At 44.9% G+C, this 22,702-nt stretch overlaps 1 protein-coding gene across 3 annotated transcripts in view; it reads right to left on the bottom strand.

The window, feature by feature from the left end:
• LOC123853571 (olfactory receptor 3A10) overlaps positions 1-18,208 on the bottom strand; it is a 268,345-nt gene extending 250,137 nt beyond the window's left edge. For all 3 annotated transcript variants that reach the window (XM_064582124.1, XM_064582125.1, XM_064582126.1), the window contains exons 1-2: positions 17,988-18,208; positions 13,500-13,537 (exon numbers count right to left, since the gene is read on the bottom strand). Coding sequence is in view for 2 of the 3 variants with exons in the window: in XM_064582125.1 (XP_064438195.1) it covers positions 13,500-13,537; positions 17,988-18,034 (85 nt within the window). In the remaining variant the exon portion in view is untranslated. The remainder of the gene's footprint in view (positions 1-13,499; positions 13,538-17,987) is intronic.
• Between the last annotated feature and the right edge of the window lie 4,494 nt (positions 18,209-22,702).

Raw genomic sequence — 22,702 nt, forward strand, 5'->3', positions numbered from 1 at the left:
CATGGTTCGTCTCCCCCTCCGATTTCCCCCCCTTCATTCTTCCCCTCTTGCTATCTTCTTCTTCTTCTTTTTTTAACATATAATGTATTATTTCCTTCAGACCTACAGATTTGAGACTCAACAGTCTTGCACACTTCACAGCACTCACTGAGTTGACCATAGAGTTGAGGGTCCTTTTCTTGGCTCTCTATTTTGTTCCATTGATCTATGTGTCTGTTTTTGTGCCAGCACCATACTGTCTTGATGATGACAGCTTTGTAATACAACTTGAAGTCCAGAATTCTGATGCAACCAGCTTTGCTTTTCTTTTTCAACATTCCTCTGGCTATTCGAGGTCTTTTCTGGTTCCATACAAATTTTAGGATGATTTGTTCCATTTCCTTGAAAAAAGTGGATGGTATTTTGATGGGGATTGCATTGAATGTGTAGATTGCTCTAGGTATCATTGACATCTTCACAATATTTGTTCTTCCAATCCATGAGCATGGAATGTTTTTCCATTTCTTTGTGTCTTCCTCAATTTCTTTCATGAATATTTTATAGTTTTCTGAGTACAGATCCTTTGCCTCTTTGGTTAGTTTATTCCTAGATATCTTATCGTTTTGGGTGCAATTGTAAATGGGATCGACTCCTTAAATTCTTTCTTCTGTCTTGTTGTTGGTGTATTGGAATCACATAGTGGAAATCCCTGCCGTGTTCCTGACCTTAGGGGGAAAGCTCTGTTTTTCCCCATTGAGAATGATATTCGCTGTGAGTTTTTCATAGATGGTTTTATGATCTTGAGGTATGTGCCCTCTATCCCTATACTCTGAAGAGTTTTGATCAAGAAAGGATGCTGTACTAATGTCCACAATAGCCAAACTGTGGAAAGAGCCAAGATGTCCATCGACAGATGAATGGATAAAGAAGATGTGGTATATATATATATACAATGGAATATTATGCAGCCATCAAAAGGAATGAAATCTTGCCATTTGCAACAACGTGGATGGAACTGGAGGGTCTTATGCTGAGCGAAATAAGTCAAACAGAGAAAGACATGTATCATATAACCTCACTGATATGAGGAATTCTTAATCTCAGGAAACAAACTGAGGGTTGCTGGAGTGGGGGGTGGGGTGGGAGGGATGGGGTGGCTGGGTGATAGACACTGGGGAGGGTATGTGCTCTGGTGAGCGCTGTGAATTGTGCAAGACTGTTGAATCTCAGATCTGTACCTCTGAAACAAATAATGCAATATATGTTAAGAAAAAAAAAGAAGAGAGCAGGAGGCGAAGAATGAAGGGGGGGAATCGGAGGGGGAGACGAACCATGAGAGACGATGGACTCTAAAAAAGAAACTGAGTTCTAGAGGGGAGGGGGGTGGGAGGATGGGTTAGCCTGGTGATGGGTATTAGGGAGGGCACGTTCTACATGAAGCACTAGGTGTTATGCACAATGAATCATGGAACACTACATCAAAAACTAATGATGTCGGGGTGGAGCAAGATGGCGAAGGAGTAGGAGACCTGGATTTCGTCTCCTCTCAGGAATTCAGCTGGATAGGGATCAAACCATTCTGAACACCTACAAACTCAACAGGAGATCGAAGAAAAGAAGAGCAACAACTCTCTGAACTGAAAAGCGACCACTTTCTGGAAGGTAGGACATGCGGAGAAGTGAATCCCAGGCGATATTCGGGAGGAGAGACAGCGGGGGAGGGGCCTCCGTCGGCCGCTTCTGGCAAGTGATAGAGCCACAGAGCACAAAATTGGAACTTTTAAAAGTCTGCTCCGCTGAGGGACATCACTCTGGTGGCTAAGCGGGGGGTGGAACCCTCGCGGGACAATGTAGTCTCAGGACCCTCGGGGTCACAGAAAGACCGGGGGTGCCTGAGTGTGGCCGAACTCCCAGGTAATGGAGCAGGGAAACTGGCTGCAGAGGCGGAGCCCAGGCGTGGGCTCTCAGCTCGGGGTTGCCATAAACCGTGATCCGCGGCACAGTTGGGCCCCTGCTCCTCCAGCAGGGACCCAACAAGCGGCAGATCCGGGGAGACTCACCTTCCTCCCCCGGGAGGAGATGCGTGGGAGTGCACCGCAGGGATTTGCTGGGTTTGGAGACTCCACCCAGGATCGGGTGCCAGAGATAAAAATGTGCGGTCACAGGCCGGGTGAGCGCGGAGTGTGGACGGAGACCGGGGACGCGGGGGGGCCTGACGGCTTTTCTCTGGGGGCTCACTGAGGAGCGGAGCCCCGAGTTCTTGGTTCCTCCGGGGTGGAGATTGGGAGGCCGCCATTTTCACTCTGCGCCTCCAAAGCTGTACGGAAAGCTCGCAGGGAACAAAAGCTCCGGAGAGCAACCCGAGCAGATTACTTAGCCGGGAGGGGGCAAGGGCGGGGCAATTCCGCCTCCGTCAGAGACATTTGGAAACCACGGCAACAGGCCCCTCCCCCAGAAGATCAGTGAGAACAGCCAGCCAACACCAAGTTTACCGATCAATGAGAACGGCAGAACTCCAGCGCTAGGGGACTACTGCACATAGAATTCATGGCTTTTTTACCATGATTCTTTAGTCTTTCAAAGTTAATTTTTTTTAACTGTCTTTTTTTTCTTTTTTCTTTTTTTTTTTTTGAATTTTTCTTTTTCCCTTTTTCAACCAACATCTTATCAATCCCTTTTTTAAAAAACATTTTTATTTTTCATTTTTAGAGTCATATTCTATCCCTTCAGAGTAGTTACCCGTATTTTTGGCATATATATATATATATAAGTTGTTCTCTCTTTAAAATTTTGAGATAGTTTCTTCTAACAGATCAAAATATGCCCTAAATCTCTAGTATATGGTTTTTTCTACTCCCCTGCCTGATCACATTCTCTCCCTTCTTTTTTCTTTTTTTAAATCCTTTCTTTTTTCAAACAACTTCTTATCAATTCCTTTTATAAAATTTTTTATAATTTCCATCTTTACAGTCATATTCCATCCCTTCATCATATCAACCCTTATATTTGTACATATATAAGTTTTTCTTTCTTTAAAATTTTGGGAGGCACTTTCTTCTAACAGACCAAAATACACCCAAAATCTAGTGTGTGGCACTGATCTGTATACCAGCCTGATCATATTTGATCACATTCTGGGTTTTGTTGTTGTTGTTGTTTTGTTTTGTTCTGTTTTTGTTTGTTTTTATCTTTATCTTTTCCTTTTTCTTCTTTCTCTCTTTCCCTTTCTTTTCCCACTACTTCCGGTCTTTTCTGATTTGTTTAGAGTATATTTTCTGGGGATGTTGTTACTCTGTTAGCATTTTGTTCTCTCATTAATCTATTCTCCTCTGCACAAAATGACAAGACGGAAAAAATCACCTCAACAAAAAGAACAAGAGGTAGTACCGACTGCCAGGGACCTACTCCATACGGACATTAGTACGATCTCAGATCTAGAGTTCAGAATCATCACTTTAAAGATACTAGCTGGGCTTGAGAAAGGCATGGAAGTTATTAGAGAAACCCTTTCTGGAGAAGTAAAAGAACTAAAATCCAATGAAGTAGAAATCAAAAAGGCTATTAAATGCAATCAAATATGGGGCACTAACTGCTAGGTTAAATGAGGCAGAAGAGAGAATCAGTGATATAGAAGACCAAATGATGGAAAATAAAGAAGCTGAGAAAAAGAGAGATAAACAACTACTGGATCACGAGGGCAGAATTCGACAGATAAGCGATAGCATAAGACGAAACAACATTAGAATAATTGGGATCCCAGAAGAAGAAGAAAGAGAGAGAGGGCCAGAAGGTATAATGGAGCAAATTATAGCAGAGAACTTCCCTAAGTTGGGGAAGGAAACAGGCATCAAAATCCAGGAGGCACAGAGAACCCCCATCAAAATCAATAAAAATAGGTCAACACCCCGACATCTAATAGTAAAACTTACGAGTCTCATAGACAAAGAGAAAATCCTGAAAGCAGCTCAGGAGAAGAGATATGTAACCTACAATGGTAGAAACATTAGATTGGCAACAGACCTATCCACAGAGACCTGGCAGGCCAGAAAGGACTGGCATCATATATTCAGAGCACTAAACAAGAAAAATATGCAGCCAAGAATACTATATCCAGCTAGGCTGTCATTGAAAATAGAAGGAGAGATAAAAAGCTTCCAGGACAAACAAAAACTAAAGGAATTTGCAAACACAGAATGAGACCTACAAGAAATCTTGAAAGGGGTCCTCTAAGCAAAGAGAGAGCCTAAAAGCAACATAGACCAGAAAGGAACACAGACAATATACAGTAGCAGTCACCTTACAGGCAATACAATGGCACTAAATTCCTATCTTTCAATAGTTACCCTGAATGTAAATGGACTAAATGCCCCAATCAAAGACACAGGCTATCAGATTGGATTAAAAAACAAGACCCATCGATATGCTGTCTGGAAGAGACTCATTTTAGACCCAAAGACACCCCCAGATGGAAAGTGAGGGGGTGGAAAACCATTTACCATGCTAATGGACACCAAAAGAAAGCTGGGGTGCCAATCCTTATATCAGACAAATTAGATTTTAAACCAATGACTGTAATAAGAGATGAGGAAGGACACTATATCCCACTTAAAGGGTCTATCCAACAAGAAGATCTAACAATTGTAAATATCTATGCCCCTAACATGGGAGTAGCCAGTTATATAAGGCGATTAATAACAAAAGCAAAGACACATTGACACCAATACAATAATAGTGGGGGACTTTAACACCCCCCTCACTGAAATGGACAGATCGTCTAAGCAAAAGATCAACAAGGAAATAAAGGCTTTAAATGACACACTGGACCAAATGGACTTCACAGACATATTCAGAACATTCCATCCCAAAGTAACAGAATACACATTCTTCTCTAGTGCCCATGGAACATTCTCCAGAATAGATCACATCCTAGGTCATTAATCAGGTCTCAACTGGTACCAAAAGATTGGGATCATTCCCTGTCTATTTTCAGACCACAATGCTTTGAAACTAGAACTCAATCACAAGAGGAAAGTCAGAAAGAACTCAAATACATGGAGGCTAAAGAGCATCCTACTTAAGAATGAATGGGTCAATCAGGAAATTAAAGAAGAATTTAAAAAATTCATGGAAACCAATGAAAATGAAAACAGAACTGTTCAAAATCTTGGGATGCAGTAAAAGCAGCCCTAAGAGGAAAGTATATAGCAATGCAAGCCTTTCTCAAGAAACAAGAAAGGTCTCAAGTACCCAACCTAACCCTACCCCCTAAAGGAGCTGCAGAAAGAACAGCAAATAAAGCCTAAACCCAGAAGGAGAAGAGAAATAATAAACATCAGAGCAGAAATCAATGAAATAGAAACCAAAACAACAGTAGAAGAGATCAACGAAACGAGGAGCTGGTTCTTTGAAAGAATTAACAAGATTGATAAACCCCTGGCCAGACTTATCAAAAAGAGAAGAGAAATGACCCAAATCAACAAAATCATGAATGAAAGAGGAGCGATCACAACCAACACCAAAGAAATAGAAAAAATCATAAGAACATATTATGTGAATTAAAAAAAAATTAAAATAAATAAATAAATAAATAAATAATTTAGAAAGAAAGAAAGAACATATTATGAGCACCTCTATGCCAGCAAATTAGATAACCTGGAAGAAATGGAGGCATTCCTAGAGATGTATCAACTACCAAAACTGAACCAGGATGAAATAGAAAACCTGAACAGACCTATAACCACTAAGGAAATTGAAGCAGTCATCAAAAATCTCTCAAAAAACAAAAGCCCAGGACCAGATGGCTTCTGAGGGGAATTCTACCAAACATTTCAAGAAGAACTAATACCTATTCTGAAACTCTTCCAAAAAACAGAAATTGAAGGAAAACTTCCAAACTCATTTTATGAGGCCAGCATTACCTTGATCCCCAAACCAGACAAAGACCACATCAAAAAGGAGAATTACATGGTGAACATGGATGCAAAAATTCTCACCAAAATACTAGCCAATAGGATCCAACAGTACATTAAAAGGATTATTCACCATGACCAAGTGGGATTTATCCCTGGGCTGCAAGGTTGGTTCAACATCCGCAAATCAATCAATGTGATACAATACATTAACAAAAGAAAGAACAAGAATCATATGATCCTCTCAATAGATGCAGAAAAAGCATTTGACAAAGTACAGCATCCTTTCTTGATCAAAACTCTTCAGAGTATAGGGATCGAGGGTACATACCTCAATATCATAAAAGCCATCTATGAAAAAACTACAGCAAATATCATTCTCAATGGGGAAAAACTGAGAGCTTTCCCCCTTAAGGTCAGGAACGCGGCAGGGATGTCCACTATCACCACTGCTATTCAACATAGTATTAGAAGTCCTAGCCACAGCAATCAGACAACAAAAAGAAATCAAAGGCATCCAAATTGGCAAAGAAGAAGTCAAACTCTCACTCTTTACAGATGATATGATACTTTATGTGGAAAACCCCAAAGATTCCACCCCAAAACTGCTAGAACTCGTACAGGAATTCAGTAAAGTGGCAGGATAGAAAATCAATGCACAGAAGTCAGTGGCATTCCTATACACCAACAACAAGGCAGAAGAAAGAGAAATTAAGGAGTCGATCCCATTTACAATTGCACCCAAAACCATAAGATATCTAGGAATAAATCTAACCAAAGAGACAAAGGATCTGTACTCAGAAAACTATAAAATACTCATGAAAGAAATTGAGGAAGACACAAAGAAATGGAAAAACGTTCCATGCTCATGGATTGGAAGAACAAATATTGTGAAGATGTCAATGCTACCTAGAGCAATCTACACATTCAATGCAATCCCCATCAAAATACCATCCCCTTTTTTCAAAGAAATGGAACAAATCATCCTAAAATTTGTATGGAACCAGAAAAGACCTCGAATAGCCAGAGGAATGTTGAAAAAGAAAAGCATAGCTGGCGGCTTCACAATTCCAGAATTTCAGCTCTATTACAAAGCTGTCATCATCAAGGCAGCATGGTACTGGCACAAAAACAGACACACAAATCAATGGAACAGAATAGAGAGCCCAGAAATGGACCCTCAACTCTATGGTCAACTCATTTTGACAAAGCAGGAAAGAATGTCCAATGGAAAAAAGACAGTGTCTTCAACAAATGGTGTTAGGAAAATTGGATAGCCACATGCAGAAGAATGAAACTGGACCATTTCCTTACACCACACACAAAAATAGACTCCAAATGGTTGAAAGACCTCAACGTGAGACAGGAGTCCATCAAAATCCTAAAGGAGAACACAGGCAGCAACCTCTTCGACCTCAGCTGCAGCAACTTCTTCCTAGAAACATCACCAAAGGCAAGGGAAGCAAGGGCAAAAATGAACTATTGGAACATGATCCAGATAAAAAAGCTTTTGCACAGCAAAAGAAACAGTCCACAAAACCAAAAGACAACCGACAGAATGGGAGAAGATATTTGCAAATGACATATGAGATAAAGGGCTAGTATCCAAAATCTATAAAGAACTTACCAAACTCAACACCCAAGGAACAAATAATCCAATCAAGCAATGGGCAGAAGAAATGAACAGACATTTCTGCAAAGAAGACATCCAAATGGCCAACAGACACATGAAAAATGCTCAATATCACTTGGCATCAGGGAAATCCAAATCAAAACCTCAATGAAATACCACCTCACACCAGTCAAAATGGCTAAAATTAACAAGTCAGGAAACAACAGATGTTGGCAAGGATGCAGAGAAAGGGAAACCCTCCTACACTGTTGGTGGGAATGCAAGCTTGTGTAGCCACTCTGGAAAACAGTATGGAGGTTCCTCAAAAAGTTGAAAATAGAGCTACCATACGATCCAGCAATTGCACTACTGGGTATTTACCCCAAAGATACAAATGTAGGGATCTGAAGGGGTACGTGCACCCCGATGTTTATAGCAGCAATGTCCACAATAGCCAAACTGTGGAAAGAGCCAAGATGTCCATTGACAGATGAATGGATAAAGAAGAGGTGGTATATATATACAATGGAATATTATGCAGCCATCAAAAGGAATCAGATCTTCCATTTGCAGCGATGTGGATGGGACTGGAGGGTGTTATGCTGAGCAAAATAAGTCAATCAGAGAAAGACATGTATCATATGACGTCACTGATATGAGGAATTCTTAATCTCAGGAAACAAACTGAGGGTTGCTGGAGTGGGGGGTGGGTTGGGAAGGATGGGGTGACTGGGTGATAGACACTGGGGAGGTTATGTGCTATGGTGAGCGCTGTGAATTGTGCAAGACTGTTGAATCACAGATCTGTGCCTCTGAAACAAATAATGCAATATATGTTAAGAAAAAAAAGAAGAAGAAGAAGATAGCAGTAGGGGAAGAATGAAGGGGGGGAATCAGAGGGGGAGATGAAACATGAGAGACAATGGACTCTGAAAAACAAACTGAGGGTTCTAGAAGGTAGGGGGGTGGGAGAATGGGTTAGCCTGGTGATGGGTATTAAAGAGGGCATGTTCTGCATGGAGCACTGGGTGTTATGCACAAACAATGAATCATGGAACACTACATCAAAAACTAATGATGTAATATATGGTGATTAACATAACAATAAAAAAATTTTAAAAACTAATGATGTATGGTGATTAACATAACAATAAAAAATTAAAAAGAACACACAGGCATACCTCAGAAATACTGCAGGGCTGGTTCCAGACCACCACAATAAAGCAAATATCACAATAAAGAGAAAAAAAAAAAAGAAAATAAAGTATTGTCATATATTCTTGTAGAGGAGTAAACTCATATAGCCTGTGTAAAGAACAGCGTGTTACTGTATCTGAACTCCCAAGTTCACTGAAGTCAAAATGTGGAAACAACCTAAATGTCCAACAAGTGAATGGTTAGAGAGAATATGGTGTTTATGCAATGGAATATCATTAAGCCGTAAAAAAAAAAAAAAGGAAATCCTGCCATTTGCAACAACATGGATGAACCTAGAAGATATTCTAAGGGAAATTGGCCAGACACAGAAAAACAAATACTACATGACCTCACTTATATGTGGAATCTAAAGTAGTCAAACTCATAGAAGCAGAGATAGGATGGTGGCTGCCAGGGGGTGGAGAGAGGGTTAATGGGGTGATATTGGTCAAAGGGTACAAAGTTTCATATATGCAGGATGAATAAATTCTAGAGATCTAATGTATAGCATAGTAATTACTGTATTGTATATTTGAAATTTGCCAAGAGAGTCGATCTTAAGTATTCTCACCTGGCAGGGGAGGGGGGTGGTGCAGAATACAAGACTCCAAAATATACTATTTGGCATGTGGATTATTTTGAGCTAAAGGCAATGAGACCAAGCAGCCTCAAGAAAAACTTTTACCTCTCCCTTAACTACGTAAAAGAATTTAGATTGGGGGCCTGGCTCAGAAAGAGAGCTATTACCAGAGATAACTTTTTATCTGAAAGGCCTATCTATATGGCAGCATAAACATCAAACTATCAAACATTTGCTCTTCTTATCATCCTGTGAATGACCCTCTTTTCCTTTGAAGCTCCAGGCCCATCTAATTCCTTAGTTCAGGATGACGTATAAGCCTCAACTGCCTGACTTGCCCTTGAGTCTTATAATTTGGGGACTCCCCATACATGTGAAATTATATTTGTTTTTCTCCTGTTAATCCATCTTATGTCAATTTAGTTATTAGGCCAGCTAAAGAACCTAGAAGGGAAAAAGAGAAAAATTTTCTGCCCCTACACACCAAAAAAGAAGAAAACAGAGGAGGAGGAGAAAATGGTAATGATGTCAGGTGATGGGTATGTTAATTCGCTTGATTGTGGTGATCGTTTCAACAACATATACATATATTAAAACATCAAGTTGTACACCTTAAATACATACAATTTTTATTTGTCCATTATACCTTAATAAAACTTTTCAGGGAAAAAAAGCACTCATCAGGAAAAAGGTCAGTAAGAATCTTTGCCATATCAATATTACTCCAGCATCATTATTAATTTTTCCATGTTCATTAGGTGGTCAGGTATTTTTAGGTTATCAGCATATCCCAGGTTTCCATACACCCCTTCTGTCTTGTAAGAGGGTTCCACAGTAGACACCTACTGGTAATATCTGCGGCAGTCACGGTCTCCTGGCTGAAGCTGATTGGACTAGGAGATTATCACTTGACCTCCTTAGGCCGATCAGATTCTCTCTCATGGGACTCTGACTAGAAGTAAACACTGGCCCTGGACTGACTCTTAAATCAGAAAGATTGGACTTGTGTGTTATGGGAAGACTTTTTACCAGAGAAACTGAGAAAGCTGGCCTGCATCTGGGTCCAATCATGAAGAGACAAACAGCACAGTAATAAAATTAATTTTTTAATAAAAAGAGTCATTAACTGTAACAGAGAATTGGCATAATGAGAGGTTGGCTACAAAGAAGGATAATGAGAGGTTGGCTACGAAGAAGGATAATGAGGGGTTGGCTACTAAGAAGCTACTAAGAACCTCCAAAGAATACAGGACTAGCAGAAATAAGGAGCAGGCTCCACCCCTAGGGCTGAGATGTGCTGCCCAAGGAAGAGGCTAACCCCAGGACTAAGAGTCAGACCTTGTTGGCCTGGCATCACTGGACGGAAAATGAAAAGAAGTTACTGTGTTTCCACACCAGTGGAACTTGCTGGAAATCCAACTTTTGTTCTTGGGGAGTATCTCACAGGAGGTACAACATTATAAGACCAGCTGGATCCTGGGCAGGGGATGGGGATGTTGGAGAAGGTCATCAAGAGGATGCGACTGCTAGTTGACCCTCAAGCTGGGTCCAGGCTATGAGAGGCTCTTCCCCCACTCCCGTGTCCTTAAAATGTGCATTCCACCTGTCTTCCCCACCAGGAGCTTCAGGGAGCTCTTGACAGAGCAGTGGGTTGTTGAGACCATCTGGACAGGTGATGTGACTGAACCCAGTTAAGGCCTCTGTGTAAACTTTTTAAGATTTTGCTAGTGGATGTGGAGATCTACTTGTCTCACAGCCACCCGACAAGCCTCATAAGTAAGTTCCCTCGCTTATTAAATCTGCCACCTACCGAGCTGGAGTGGTCTACCTCTTTCCTTGGTCTCTCCTTGCCCTCCCTGTAGGGGGCCAGCTTCAGATCTCACCCAGGGAGGTCCTGAGGTTGCCAACTACAATTGGAGAGCCATCCCAGGTGACCAAAGAAATGGGCCTTAGGAAAGAGGCACCTTTGGGACCATCCCAGATGGGCATCACTTGTATGTGGGGAAGGGAAAATGTACGCCGGCTACTTGGTGACTGCCACAGGGGTACAGGGATGCCCAGAAAAGGCAGGCTGGTCTCATGCGCTCGTGAAGGAACTATGGAGAGTGTACTGCAGTGGAGAAGAGAAGTGTGTGGCTGTGCCGGGGGCTGCCCCCCCCCCCCCCCCCACCGCAAGCCTGACTACAGGCTTGAGTTAGAAAGTGGGAAGAAGAGCCGAGGCTAGAGAAGGACTGCAGGTGTCCACTCTGCTCCCTGCAGGGCTTAGTTTCCTTTTCGCAAAGCTGCCTCGGACTAAGGTTCGAGGGCTTGTGACAAAGCCTGATTTGGACACTTAGGCCTGGGATCCCTGAGAAAGTAAGCAGAGCAAAGAGGAGGACATTGTGGCGACGGACACTGAAGTGGAAGAAACACTCCGCGCTGACGGAGTCCTAAAACAGAGGAGACCAAAGCAGCGCAACATCAACCCCAGCCAGCAGGGCGGCCCCAGTTCAGCAAATGCTCGTGAGGAGCCTATCAATATAGCTACCAAGTTCCACAGACGTCAGGAGAAAGTAGCCAGGCATGGCTAGTGTGGCTATGGGATATGGGGCACGATGCATTTCTCTGGACAGGAGACAAAGAAAATGAGCAACATCACCATACACCCTGCCCTTCGGCAGCATCTGCATGGCACTCGGGCTTCAAGGTACTCACTCCTTCACAGATCGGATTACTCCAGGCTTGGTCCAGTTAAGGGATCTCCCTGGCACATGGGACCCTGCACATCTCTATGGAGGTACAGATTCTTAGGAGTTGGACATGAGACCAGCAATCTATGCCCCTGTCTTTGAAAGCCCTGAGTGGGCCACATTCACTGCAGAAATGGAAACCAAGGTACTCCATCTGTCCCCAGCACCTGCTATGGGACACTCATATCCATGCTGAACCCAGTCAAGGGACAAGACATTTACGATGTTGGGTGATCATTTGCTGGTCTGGGGGGAAACTGGCAAATCCCAGAAACTGGAATGGGCTCTGGGAAAGAGCTGAGACAGAGCGGGAGCTCAGAATGCCAAAGTCTATCCCAATCAGCTGTGAAGAATGTGATAAAAGTAACCAGAAAAAATATGTTCGACCTCTTTGCTGCCAAGACCCCACCTAAAGAGATGGACCAGCAACCCAGTGCTATGTTGGTTGATCTATAGAAAACCTTAAAATCTGAACAACAGTTCAGGCCTGCCCTATCTGTCCCTACCATCCCTGATGCCCCTACCTGCTCCAGCAGAGGCCTCAGGGATACATTCCTATTTGGAGTGGGTGCCTCCCATGCCCCACTTACAAAATACAAGCCAAGACTGCCTCCAGGTGAGGGCCATTAGAGGCAACCAGAGGCCTCATGTTGGGCTCACTATTTACTAGTCCCCTAGAAATTAACAAAAGATGGCAGCTCGGGTTGCTACTGGAGCAAAGTGTGCTGTCATTCACAGTAACTCTCAGAAGTTTCCTGGCCCCCTCAGTGCCATCAGTGGTTAGGGAGGGCAAAGAATTATGCTCAAAAAAGTCCCTTTGACACTGCAAACTAGGAGTTCTCCACAATGAGACCTGGTATCCCTTCAATACCAGAGAATATATTGGGCATATCCTACAAGGTCAAACTCTGCAAACCTCCGTCAGTAAATTCCACCTCTGGGTTGGAGTAATCAAACCAGTGCTGAGGGGAAATGCCAACTGGGAACTAGTAAGTCTACCATCCATGAGAAAAATGGTAATTGTCAAATAGTATAAATTGCCTGGGAACATAAGGAAATAGGAGAACTATCAAAGAACTGCACCAAATCGGTATGACATGCTTTGCCCATAGTGCTTTCAACAGCCCAGTATGGCCAGATGGCTCATGGCAGATGACCATGGACTCCCAAGAAACGAACAAGATAATGCCACCCATCCATGTGGCTGTGCCCAACACTGCCACCACATTAGATACTTTGGCCATGGTCCGAGGAGTGCACCATGCTGTACTGGATTTAGCAAATGCCTTTTTCAGTATATCCTTTGCTGCTGAGTCACAAGATCTATTTGCCTTCGTATGGGAGGGGCAAAAATGGACCTTCCCGAAGGCTACCTCACAGCCTTCCAATATGTCATGGGATGGTAACATGAGACCTGACCCTGTTCTCCTTCCCCACAACAGTACAATGGGCCTATTACATCAATGATATAATGTTAACATGTGGAGACTCACCTCTGCTGCAGGACACCCTGAGGATTTTGCTGGAACATCTGCAAGGGAAAAGATTAATTCACCAAAAATTCAAGGCCTAGATACCACCATAAAATTTTTGGGAATTGTTTGGTCAGGTAATTGGGGGTTTGGTAGGACTTATTCCCCACCTGGCACAGTGCCTCCATCCTTTAAAAACAAAAAAAGAACAGGTGATCAGAGCTGCAAGCCACCGTTGAGAAGGCAACAATGCTAGTGAAATAGATTCAAGCTCTGGACATCTCCGAAGCAGGGCTACCATTCGAATGAGACGTGTCTGGGACTCCGCTAGAATGTGCGGGTTGGGCATTATGCAGGAGACAACAGAAGGAGAAAATATCGCTAGGATTTGGGTCTTAGCTCTGAAAAGGGGCAAAACTCTGATACACCTCCATAGAGCAACAGCTCCTGGCAATGCGCACAGTGCTCAGGAAGAAAGAGCACATCATGGTAAGAGCTTCCCTTTCTGTCAAGGGACAGTTGAGAACATGCTCCATGGACCCACTTCTGCCATGACTCAAACTCCCACTTTAAGTGGCATGTCTACCTACAACAAAGACTACCCTGCCCACCAGCCCACTGCCTCTAGAAATGTGGGTGCTACTAGGCCCTATAGAATATAGAGCTTCCAAATGCCCCCACCCCTATTCCTGTGGCAGCCCCTGCTGTCTCTATAAAGCGGGCATGAGGAAAACTGCTGATCTAGTCAGGGCAACCGTCCCACAAGGACCATGGCAGCTCTGAAGCCCAACACCGACACCATCCGGATGGAAACAGGAACCTGGCCGTTAACCCTTTGCACTAAAAGTTGAATGGTTCTAAAAGAACTAACCCTATGGCTTAGACAATGAAAAGCTGAGGTGCAGATGATCATAAATAAGCCCTTATGAGGTCAAGATATGTGAAAAAAAAAACATTTAGGTTTGCCTGCAAGAGGCTGAGGCAGTCCTCACTGTTTTCCACATCCCGGCTCATGAGGCGCTAACACTCCTTTGCAACCAGGGAACTGATGCCCTAACTTGGGTAAAAACTCCTCAGTAGATACGGCTGATTGGACACATAGAAAGAGAGGCTACCATAACTCCCAGATTAAATGGCGTATTACCACGGATGCCAGATTGCCCCTAAAATACAGTGGCTTGGTTAATGCAGTAATAAATCCTGTGTATTCTAAACCATCCTCAAGGCAACTGCCAACAAGTCCGGGACCATCCACTGGAGTTTCCAAATGGTGAAGGATTGGCAAATTGATTTGCCCCCTCCCTCCACGTGAGGATTCTAAATATGCCTTTGTTCACATGGACACTATGTCTGGCCTCATCTGAGTTTCCACCAACACGGGATTGTAGAAGCTGAGCACCATGTACAGCTACTCTCATCAAATAGACAGGTACTCACATCAAATGTGATCAGGGATCACATTTCAAAGGCCATGATATACAAGAGTGGACAAAAGACCATGACATTAAACAGAAGAACATCTCCCCTATAATCTGCAAGCGGCAGGACTGATAGGAAAAAAATAAATATTAAAGCAGCAGATTAATTTACTAATAAGTAAAACCACCTGGCCAAGTGGACTAAACTATCCCAGGCTTTAATACATTTACATGATCAACCAGTAATATTACCCAATCAACCAGCCTATTACCCAATATGCCAAACTAGGAACCCCTCTGCCAAGGCACTTAACACCGACCACAAAGGTATAAAAGTCGAGGAAGGGGCGCCTGGGTGGCTCAGTCGGTTAAGCATCTGCCTTCGGCTCAGGTCATGATCTCAGGGTCCTGGGATCAAGCCCCGCATCAGGCTCCCTACTCAGCGGGGAATCTGCTTCTCCCTCTACCCCTCTCCCCATGCTCATGATCTCTCTCTCACACTCTCTCTCTCTCAAATAAATAAATAAAATCCATAAAAAAAAAAAGCATCTGCCTTTAGCTCAGGTCATAATCTTGGGGTCCTGGATTGAGCCCATGAGCAGGGAGCCCGCTTCTCCCTCTGCCTCTGCCCCTCCCACCTCTGCTCATGTTCTCTCTGCACTCTCTCTCTCTCAAATAAATAAGATCTTTTTTAAAAACTAAAAAACTAAAGTCGAGGGAGACAGCCATTGCCCTAAGTCTCACCATGGATCAACATGCTATCCTACTGAGAACATCAAGGCCCACCGTGCCTGGGAAAGGCATTTTGTACTGGAATTCTCAGTAAGACATCCCTCCAGGATAGATGAATTACTTCCCCCCACTGGGGCAGGGGGAGAAACTACTCAGGGAACTACTCAGTCTCCAATGGGATCCCATTGTCCTGCTGCAAGCCAGACCTGCTGAAATGCACTACACCTGGAGTAGAACATGCCCCACTGAAAGAGGGGAGAGGTGAGGGTCCTGGTCTGGCATAGCCCACCCCCAGCCCATCTCCTTATTCCTGCCTCCATCCCTCCCCAGCCAACATGTACGGCACACACAACCAGGTCAAGTTTCTAACGCGACAACCACAGTAACATCCAAGGATCAGGTCACAAGTGTAATTCAGAAGGGAAACACTTTCCCACACAACTTCCTGTTAACTGTCTGCCTTTTCAGCCTTAGATTTCTGCGGCTCCTATGGTGTCCAGTCATGAGATGGACTCCTATTATAAATACCATTCTACAGTGGGCCCACTTGTATGCCCAACAAAAGAATTATTCCAACTCTTGGGTATATGACAGCTCATCAGGATTATCACCGCTCCAGGGAGTGAATTAAAAAGCCTGAAAACAGTACATGAAAAAAGAACAAGCTAGGACTGGTACTCAATTCATCTGATATTACCAATACGACTCCCGAAACCCAGCCTATGGCACCGACTATCAGTAACACTGGACATTCTTTTTCTGGGAATCAAACTACACAGGCAGCCCATCAAACTGTTGATCAACAGGGCCCTAAAAAATGCCATTGGAACCACAGGTGACTGGGCTCAGAGGTGGGATATATTCAAACGGCTCACGCCGGGTTATGGACATTTGAGCGCTGAATCACCTGGCACCCCTCTGTGGGGAACAGAAAAATCACTCTAAACAGAACCAACCCAGCTGTACCAGAAATATGGGATGTAGGTGGTCATTCTGTCACACCAAAGGATGGCAACTAGTTTGACGCTGACTGGTCACACCACCCAGATATTTACTGGGAAGCCCCGAATGGAGCCCAGTTTTGGGTAGCACGGATCTTTGGCCACGGCTTCCACCTGGGTGGCTGGGCCACTGCACCCTGGCTTTTCCCTGGGCACAAGGGAGAATCGGCCCCATCATGACCGCAGTTGCCAGCCTCCCTCTCCTCAAGGCCAGACGGGCATGTTCTGTTTTCCACTGGTCATTTGGCTGCCGTGTTTGTTGCTTCCAGTGGCCTGGAGGACATTGTAACCCACACAGAAGCCCTTAGTATATTCACCCAGCACCTTCCCTGACAGCCAGTGAGGGAAAAGCTTGCCCTTACTGAGCACTAAAATATCTCTCATGAGAAAAGCGGTCCCCCAACATGGGATCACTGCCTTGCGAGGAAGCACGTATACCATCCTCCACACAGAATGCTGTGTTCATACCTGACAGATCCTCTAATGTACCCTCTCTAGTACAACTAAATAGCCTGAGTTATCCAACCCCCAATCTAGAGGACTTACTAAGTCAAGGACTCAGGTCATGGGGCTCTTAATTTCAAAACCCGTGACTTATTTTGGGAATCATTATGTTAATCTGTGTTTTCTCTTGCATGTGTCCAAACGGGTGCTGTGCCATCTGCCTCCAGGTCGGCCAGAGAGCCACCCAACGAGCCACTTCCCGGCTAATAAAACCCTTGGAGACTGCTCAGGGCACATTGCAAAAGAGGGCTGCAAATCATTACAAGAGGGAAAGCGTTGGGGGCGCCTGGGTGGCTCAGTTGGTTCAGCGACTGCCTTCGGCTCAGGTCATGATCCTGGAGTCCCGGGATCGAGCCCCGCATCGGGCTCCCTGCTCGGCAGGGAGTCTGCTTCTCCCTCTGACCCTTCCCCCCCTCTCATGTGCTCTCTCTCTCATTCTCTCTGTCTCAAATAAATAAATAAAATCTTAAAAAAAAAAAAAAAAAAGAGGGAAAGCGTTGGAGGAGGTCACCCAGAGGATCTGACAGCCATCTGACCCGTGAGCTGGACCCAAGCATTGGAGGCTCCTCCCCGCCTCCCCTGTCCTTGGTTTCAATGCCTGTGTGTGCATTCTGCCTGCCTTCCTGCCCTAAAAGCTGCCTCAGGGACACAGACTTGAGATAGTCATGCGCTGTTGCGACCATCTGCATATACACGACTGGGTATACCATCTGGTAAACAGGACTGAACCCAGTTACGGCCTCTACATAAACTTTTAGGATTCTGACAGGTGGGTGTGAAGATCTGCTCACTTTGCAGCCGCCCAGGACAAGCCTCGTAAGCAAGTTCCCTTGCTTATTAAAACTGCCACCTACCGATCTGGAGGCCCTGCCTCTTTCTTCAGTCTGTCCTTGCCCCCCATGTCCAGGGGCCAATTTCAGATCTCACCCAGGAAACTCCCAAGGTTATGAACCACCAGGGTGCAAGAAGAGGTTGTTGCCAGAAGCCATCAGCCCCTGGGTGCTGCTGACCGCCCTGAAACCCCGGAGCGGGCGCTGGGGACGCCGCGGGCACCGCCGGAGCGGGCGCTGGGGACTCTGCAGGCAGCGCAGGAATCAGAAACTCACGCATGCGCCTGAGCCTGGCGAGCCACACAAGCCCTGGAGAAGCAGAAGCAAAACTCTTCTCCTCCTACAGTGTCTCTCTTGCTCCCTCTCCTGACAAAGCTTAACATCACGGCCGCTGGCGAACGAAACATTTAAAGGACCCAGATCCATTTCACAGTCTGGGCAGTGAATCAGAGACCAGCTCAGCTGGTCTTCAGGGACGGAGTAAAGCCAAACAAAAAACCATCACGAATCCGTCAGGAAAAGACCTACAACCCTAGAATGAAACAAAACACAGGGCTGCACGGAGAAAAGCAGAAAGCAGAGGGCGAGAGACAGTGAGAGGTCTGATGACCTTTGCTGTCCTTCCAGTTGCCCGGCTGCATCCCCGTCCTTTGATTCTAGGAGAATCCTCTGTCTCTTTTTCATAAATGCCTCCCTTTTTTGTCAGCTTAAACTAGGTTGAGCATTCTAGTCAATCCAGGCCAGCAATAATAAGTCACCGAATTAAAATCTCAGTTAATCATTTTATCATTGCCAGGTCCTTATAATACGTTACAGTTGCTTGCACCTGCGGTGATCTTACCCCGTCCAGGTTTCGGAAGCACTCTTCCTTAGGGGCAAATACTATAATTAAACAAGGTAAAATCCTTTTCCATTAAAGTCACTACTGCACTCTAAGTGGTGTCGCTAGATTTCATCTGGGCCCTGTTGTCCATTTTCCCGGAATGTTTCCTCAGACTCCTTATTAGTGTTAAGTTCTTATAAAACCTACCAACTGATATTTTAGAGCAAGGCTATAAGACTTCCTTGTCATATTTATTTTTTTATATTTAATTTTTTTAACATACTGTCCTGCAGTAGATTAGTAAAATCCATCTGATCTAATAATTCGGGCAGGTTTTCTACCATCTTTCTCATAAAGCATCTGCACATCTCCGTGACACAGTCTCACTTCTGTCTAATCATTCATCCTCACGATGCTTTGATGGGAAGCTGTTTATGTTGCAGCTTGTTTTATCGGTCCTCAGATGTGGGCTGCTTGGTGTTACTACCCCACTTGATGGAGTCAAGTCATCAGCCACAGTCTTCACCTACCGTAGTTACTAGACTATTTGGCCTTTAACATCGTCAGGGTTAGGGAACATCCCACCCATGGGGATTGCTTCCAGCAGCTCCGCTTTGTCCCCAGGTCGCCGGGAGTTTTCTATACTTTCATGTCACATCTTTTGTCTGATCATTTGTTTGGGTTTGGAGGAAGATGCTCTAATTTTCAATTTTCTCAGCATCTGATTTTTCTTTTCACCAAATTCCTTCTGTCTCATGCATGATGCTCATCTTTTCTCCCAGTGTTTCTCATTATAGGACACCCTTCTCGTTCACAGGGTCATAATCCATTTTCATCTTAAAGTACTCCTTACAAGCTTCATGGTGTCTGTGCACTCTATTCTGTTCCGGCTGGTGCTTCCCTTTCATTGTCCCGCAAGATCCTGTGTCTTGTTGGGACAGACATTTCTTCCACATTTGTGATAAGGACAATTATGACAATCCCCTTAGTTGCAGGGTGAGCATCACGCAACCCCCCCAACGCCCTCGCTGCTCCCCACCCCTTTCTCACTGGGCCTGAGACCACCATAATAGGAGAGAGACGTACACAGACACTGTAGACTGGATCAGTGGTTCCCAAAGCGAAAGACTGCATCAGAATCCTCCTGTGCTTGTTAAAAAGGCAGACTCCTGGGTCCCACCCAGCCCCATTGAATTCTAATCTCTGGAATGGTGCCTACAAACTGCATTTTAACATCTCTCCAGGTGATTTTTATGCACCCTAAAGTTGAACTGCTAGGGAAGAAGGCCTCCCCAGATAGGATCCGTATCCTGTTCTGAGAGTGGAAGGGGCTGGCCTGAAGTTAGGGACAACCTTCCACAAAGTTTCTCGAGACCCTGATGCTTCCAGCAGGTGTTACCTCTGCCTGCAAAAATAAAGATCAAAAGTCCCCTACCAAGCATCTCTGCCTTTACGTGTCATAACCATGTTTCAGAGTTCATCTCTGGAACTTAACCCTGGTTCCCATAAACAGTGCCCGCTGTTGGGAAGCAACAATTCCTGTCCCCAACGAACCATGAGAGACGATGGACTCTGAAAAACAAACTGAGGGTTCTAGAGGGGAGGGGGTGGGAGGATGGGTTAGCCTGGTGATGGGTATTAAAGAGGGCACGTTCTGCATGGAGCACTGAGTGTTATGCACAAACAATGAATCGTGGAACACTACATCTAAAACTAATGATGTAATGTATGGTGATTAACATAACAATAAAAAATTCCTGTCCCCCTCAAAGGTCCTTTAGCCAGACTAAGAATCAAATTGACATGAGACACACTAATAGGAGAAAATCAAATTAATAGTATATGTAAAGGGAATTCACACAGGCATGGAAATTCCAAAGACGGTCAGGCAAAATGAGGTCTCTATGTCATCCTGAACGAAGGAGAAGGGGTAGGGGTGTGCGACTTCAGAGGAAAGGAATGGAGGGCAATGAGAAAACGAACAGATGTTTGGTAATCAGATGTTTGCCTGCTGTACAGATAGGTCACTCAGATAAAATTTATCTCTGCTGATAACCCTTGTTCTAGGAAAGACCCCCAACATCGAATCTTCTATGTAGTTAAGGGAGGGGCAAAAGTTTCTCTTGAGGCCTTGGGTTTTGATTGCCTTGAGCTTAGAATAATCTTCATGCCAGAGTGGTCTATCTTGGGGCAGCCTGCCCTCAGCCCCTACCTACTCCACCATGGGAACACAGGCACAACATTAAAAGTTTGAGGGCGCATGTTTGAATGGGCCATAGCAGTGGCCCACCAAATTCATATTTCAAATTCAGAGAACCACTGGAGTCACAAGAGCCAGCCAAGGAGCCCCACCAGCCTTGCCAAAAGCACCATTTCATGAGAACCAGCCATGAACCCAACCCCCCACCTCATTCCCTAGGTAATCTAAGAGGAGGACTGGCTCTGTGAAGGAGGGAAAGCATTTGGCTTGTCCATCTCTATTCCTCCAGCACTGAGGGGCCTCCAACCACATCCCCTCGTGGATCATGGTAAGGTGATTGTCTTAATGCTGCCACGACCACCTGTCACCCCTAGGGACTGGAGAAGGGAGAAGGTAGGTGCAGAGTGAAGAGAAAGAGTACTAGGATATGGCCTAGAGCGGTAGACATTGCTTCCTGCTGGCATCAGGAGGATAAGGGAATATCATGAGAATTGAGCAGAAACCAAATTGGTAGCTGGGCTTGAAGCTCTATACCATTAACTGAAGACTGCAAAGTAGATGTCTTAGGGCAGGAGCTGAGGAAGGGCAGAAATGGATCCAGCCTAAGCCCCGCCTCTCAGTGGCGGGAACTTGCAACAAAACAGCAGCATTTGGGGGCGCCTGGGGGGCTCAGTCAGTTGGACGTCCAACTCTTGATTTCAGCTCAGGTCATGATGTTGGGGTCATGAAATCAAGCCCCACGTCGGGCTCCACACTCAGTGTGGAGTCTGTTTGAGATTCTCTCTCTCCCTCCTCCTTGGCTCCTCCTCCTGCTCGCACTCTCTCTCTCTCTCAAAATAAGTAAAGATAATCTTTAAAAACAAAACAGAACCCAGGCACCTGGGTGGCTCAGTCGTTAAGCGTCTGCCTTCAGCTCAGGTCATAGTCCCAGGGTGCTGGGATTGAGCCCCGCATCAGGCTCCCTGCTCCACGGGGAGCCTGCTTCTCCCTCTCCTCCCCGCTCATGCTGTCTCTTGCTATCTCTGTCACTATCTCTGTCTCTCTCTCTCAAATAAATAAAATCTTTAAAAAAAAACGAACAAAACAAAACAAACAGCACTTGCAGGCCTGCCAAGCAAAAGAACCAATGGAAGGTTGGTATGAAAGAGAGAAAACCAAGAGAAGAGCTTCAACCTCCCCCTCCACTAATGTGAGCCTACCCACAAATGAGGGTAAACTGTAACCAACCGAAACTGGGGCAAGTTCATATGGCCGGTCTCCAACGTCAGGGGCATAGCTGACTGATGATCCCAGGGCAATACTCTGAAATCTGTCACTGTGTTCCATGGCTCACACCAAAGCCAAGTTTCCCACAGGCCACTCCTGCCCGATGGCTGGGTGCAGCAAGGACAGTAATTTGGGGCTCATTCTGGTGATGTGTGGGACCCCCCTGGTGGGTGACCTTGGCTAGAGGACTCCCCAGTGGCCTTGCTGAACTTTTCTTAGAACTGGACTGACGCCAAAGACACCTCCACCCCAGCTCACTCCCTCCCATCTCTCCTCCACTCAGGTCAGACCTGCGTCACAGTCCAGCCATTTTCTCTCACAGGCCTTTTCCCAAGTACATTTCTTCCTGTCTCAAGTGCCCATGCTAACACCCATGAGTTCAGTCTTTGAGGGGCAGTCTCAGAATAAAAGCTCTCTTCCTCCAAGGTGTCCATCGACAGATGAATGGAT

The sequence above is a fragment of the Mirounga angustirostris genome, unplaced genomic scaffold (genome assembly GCF_029215605.1).
Source record: "Mirounga angustirostris isolate CCGP_5_RB_7025 unplaced genomic scaffold, mMirAng1.0.hap1 SCAF_17, whole genome shotgun sequence".
In the NCBI taxonomy this organism is placed as follows: Eukaryota; Metazoa; Chordata; class Mammalia; order Carnivora; family Phocidae; genus Mirounga; species Mirounga angustirostris.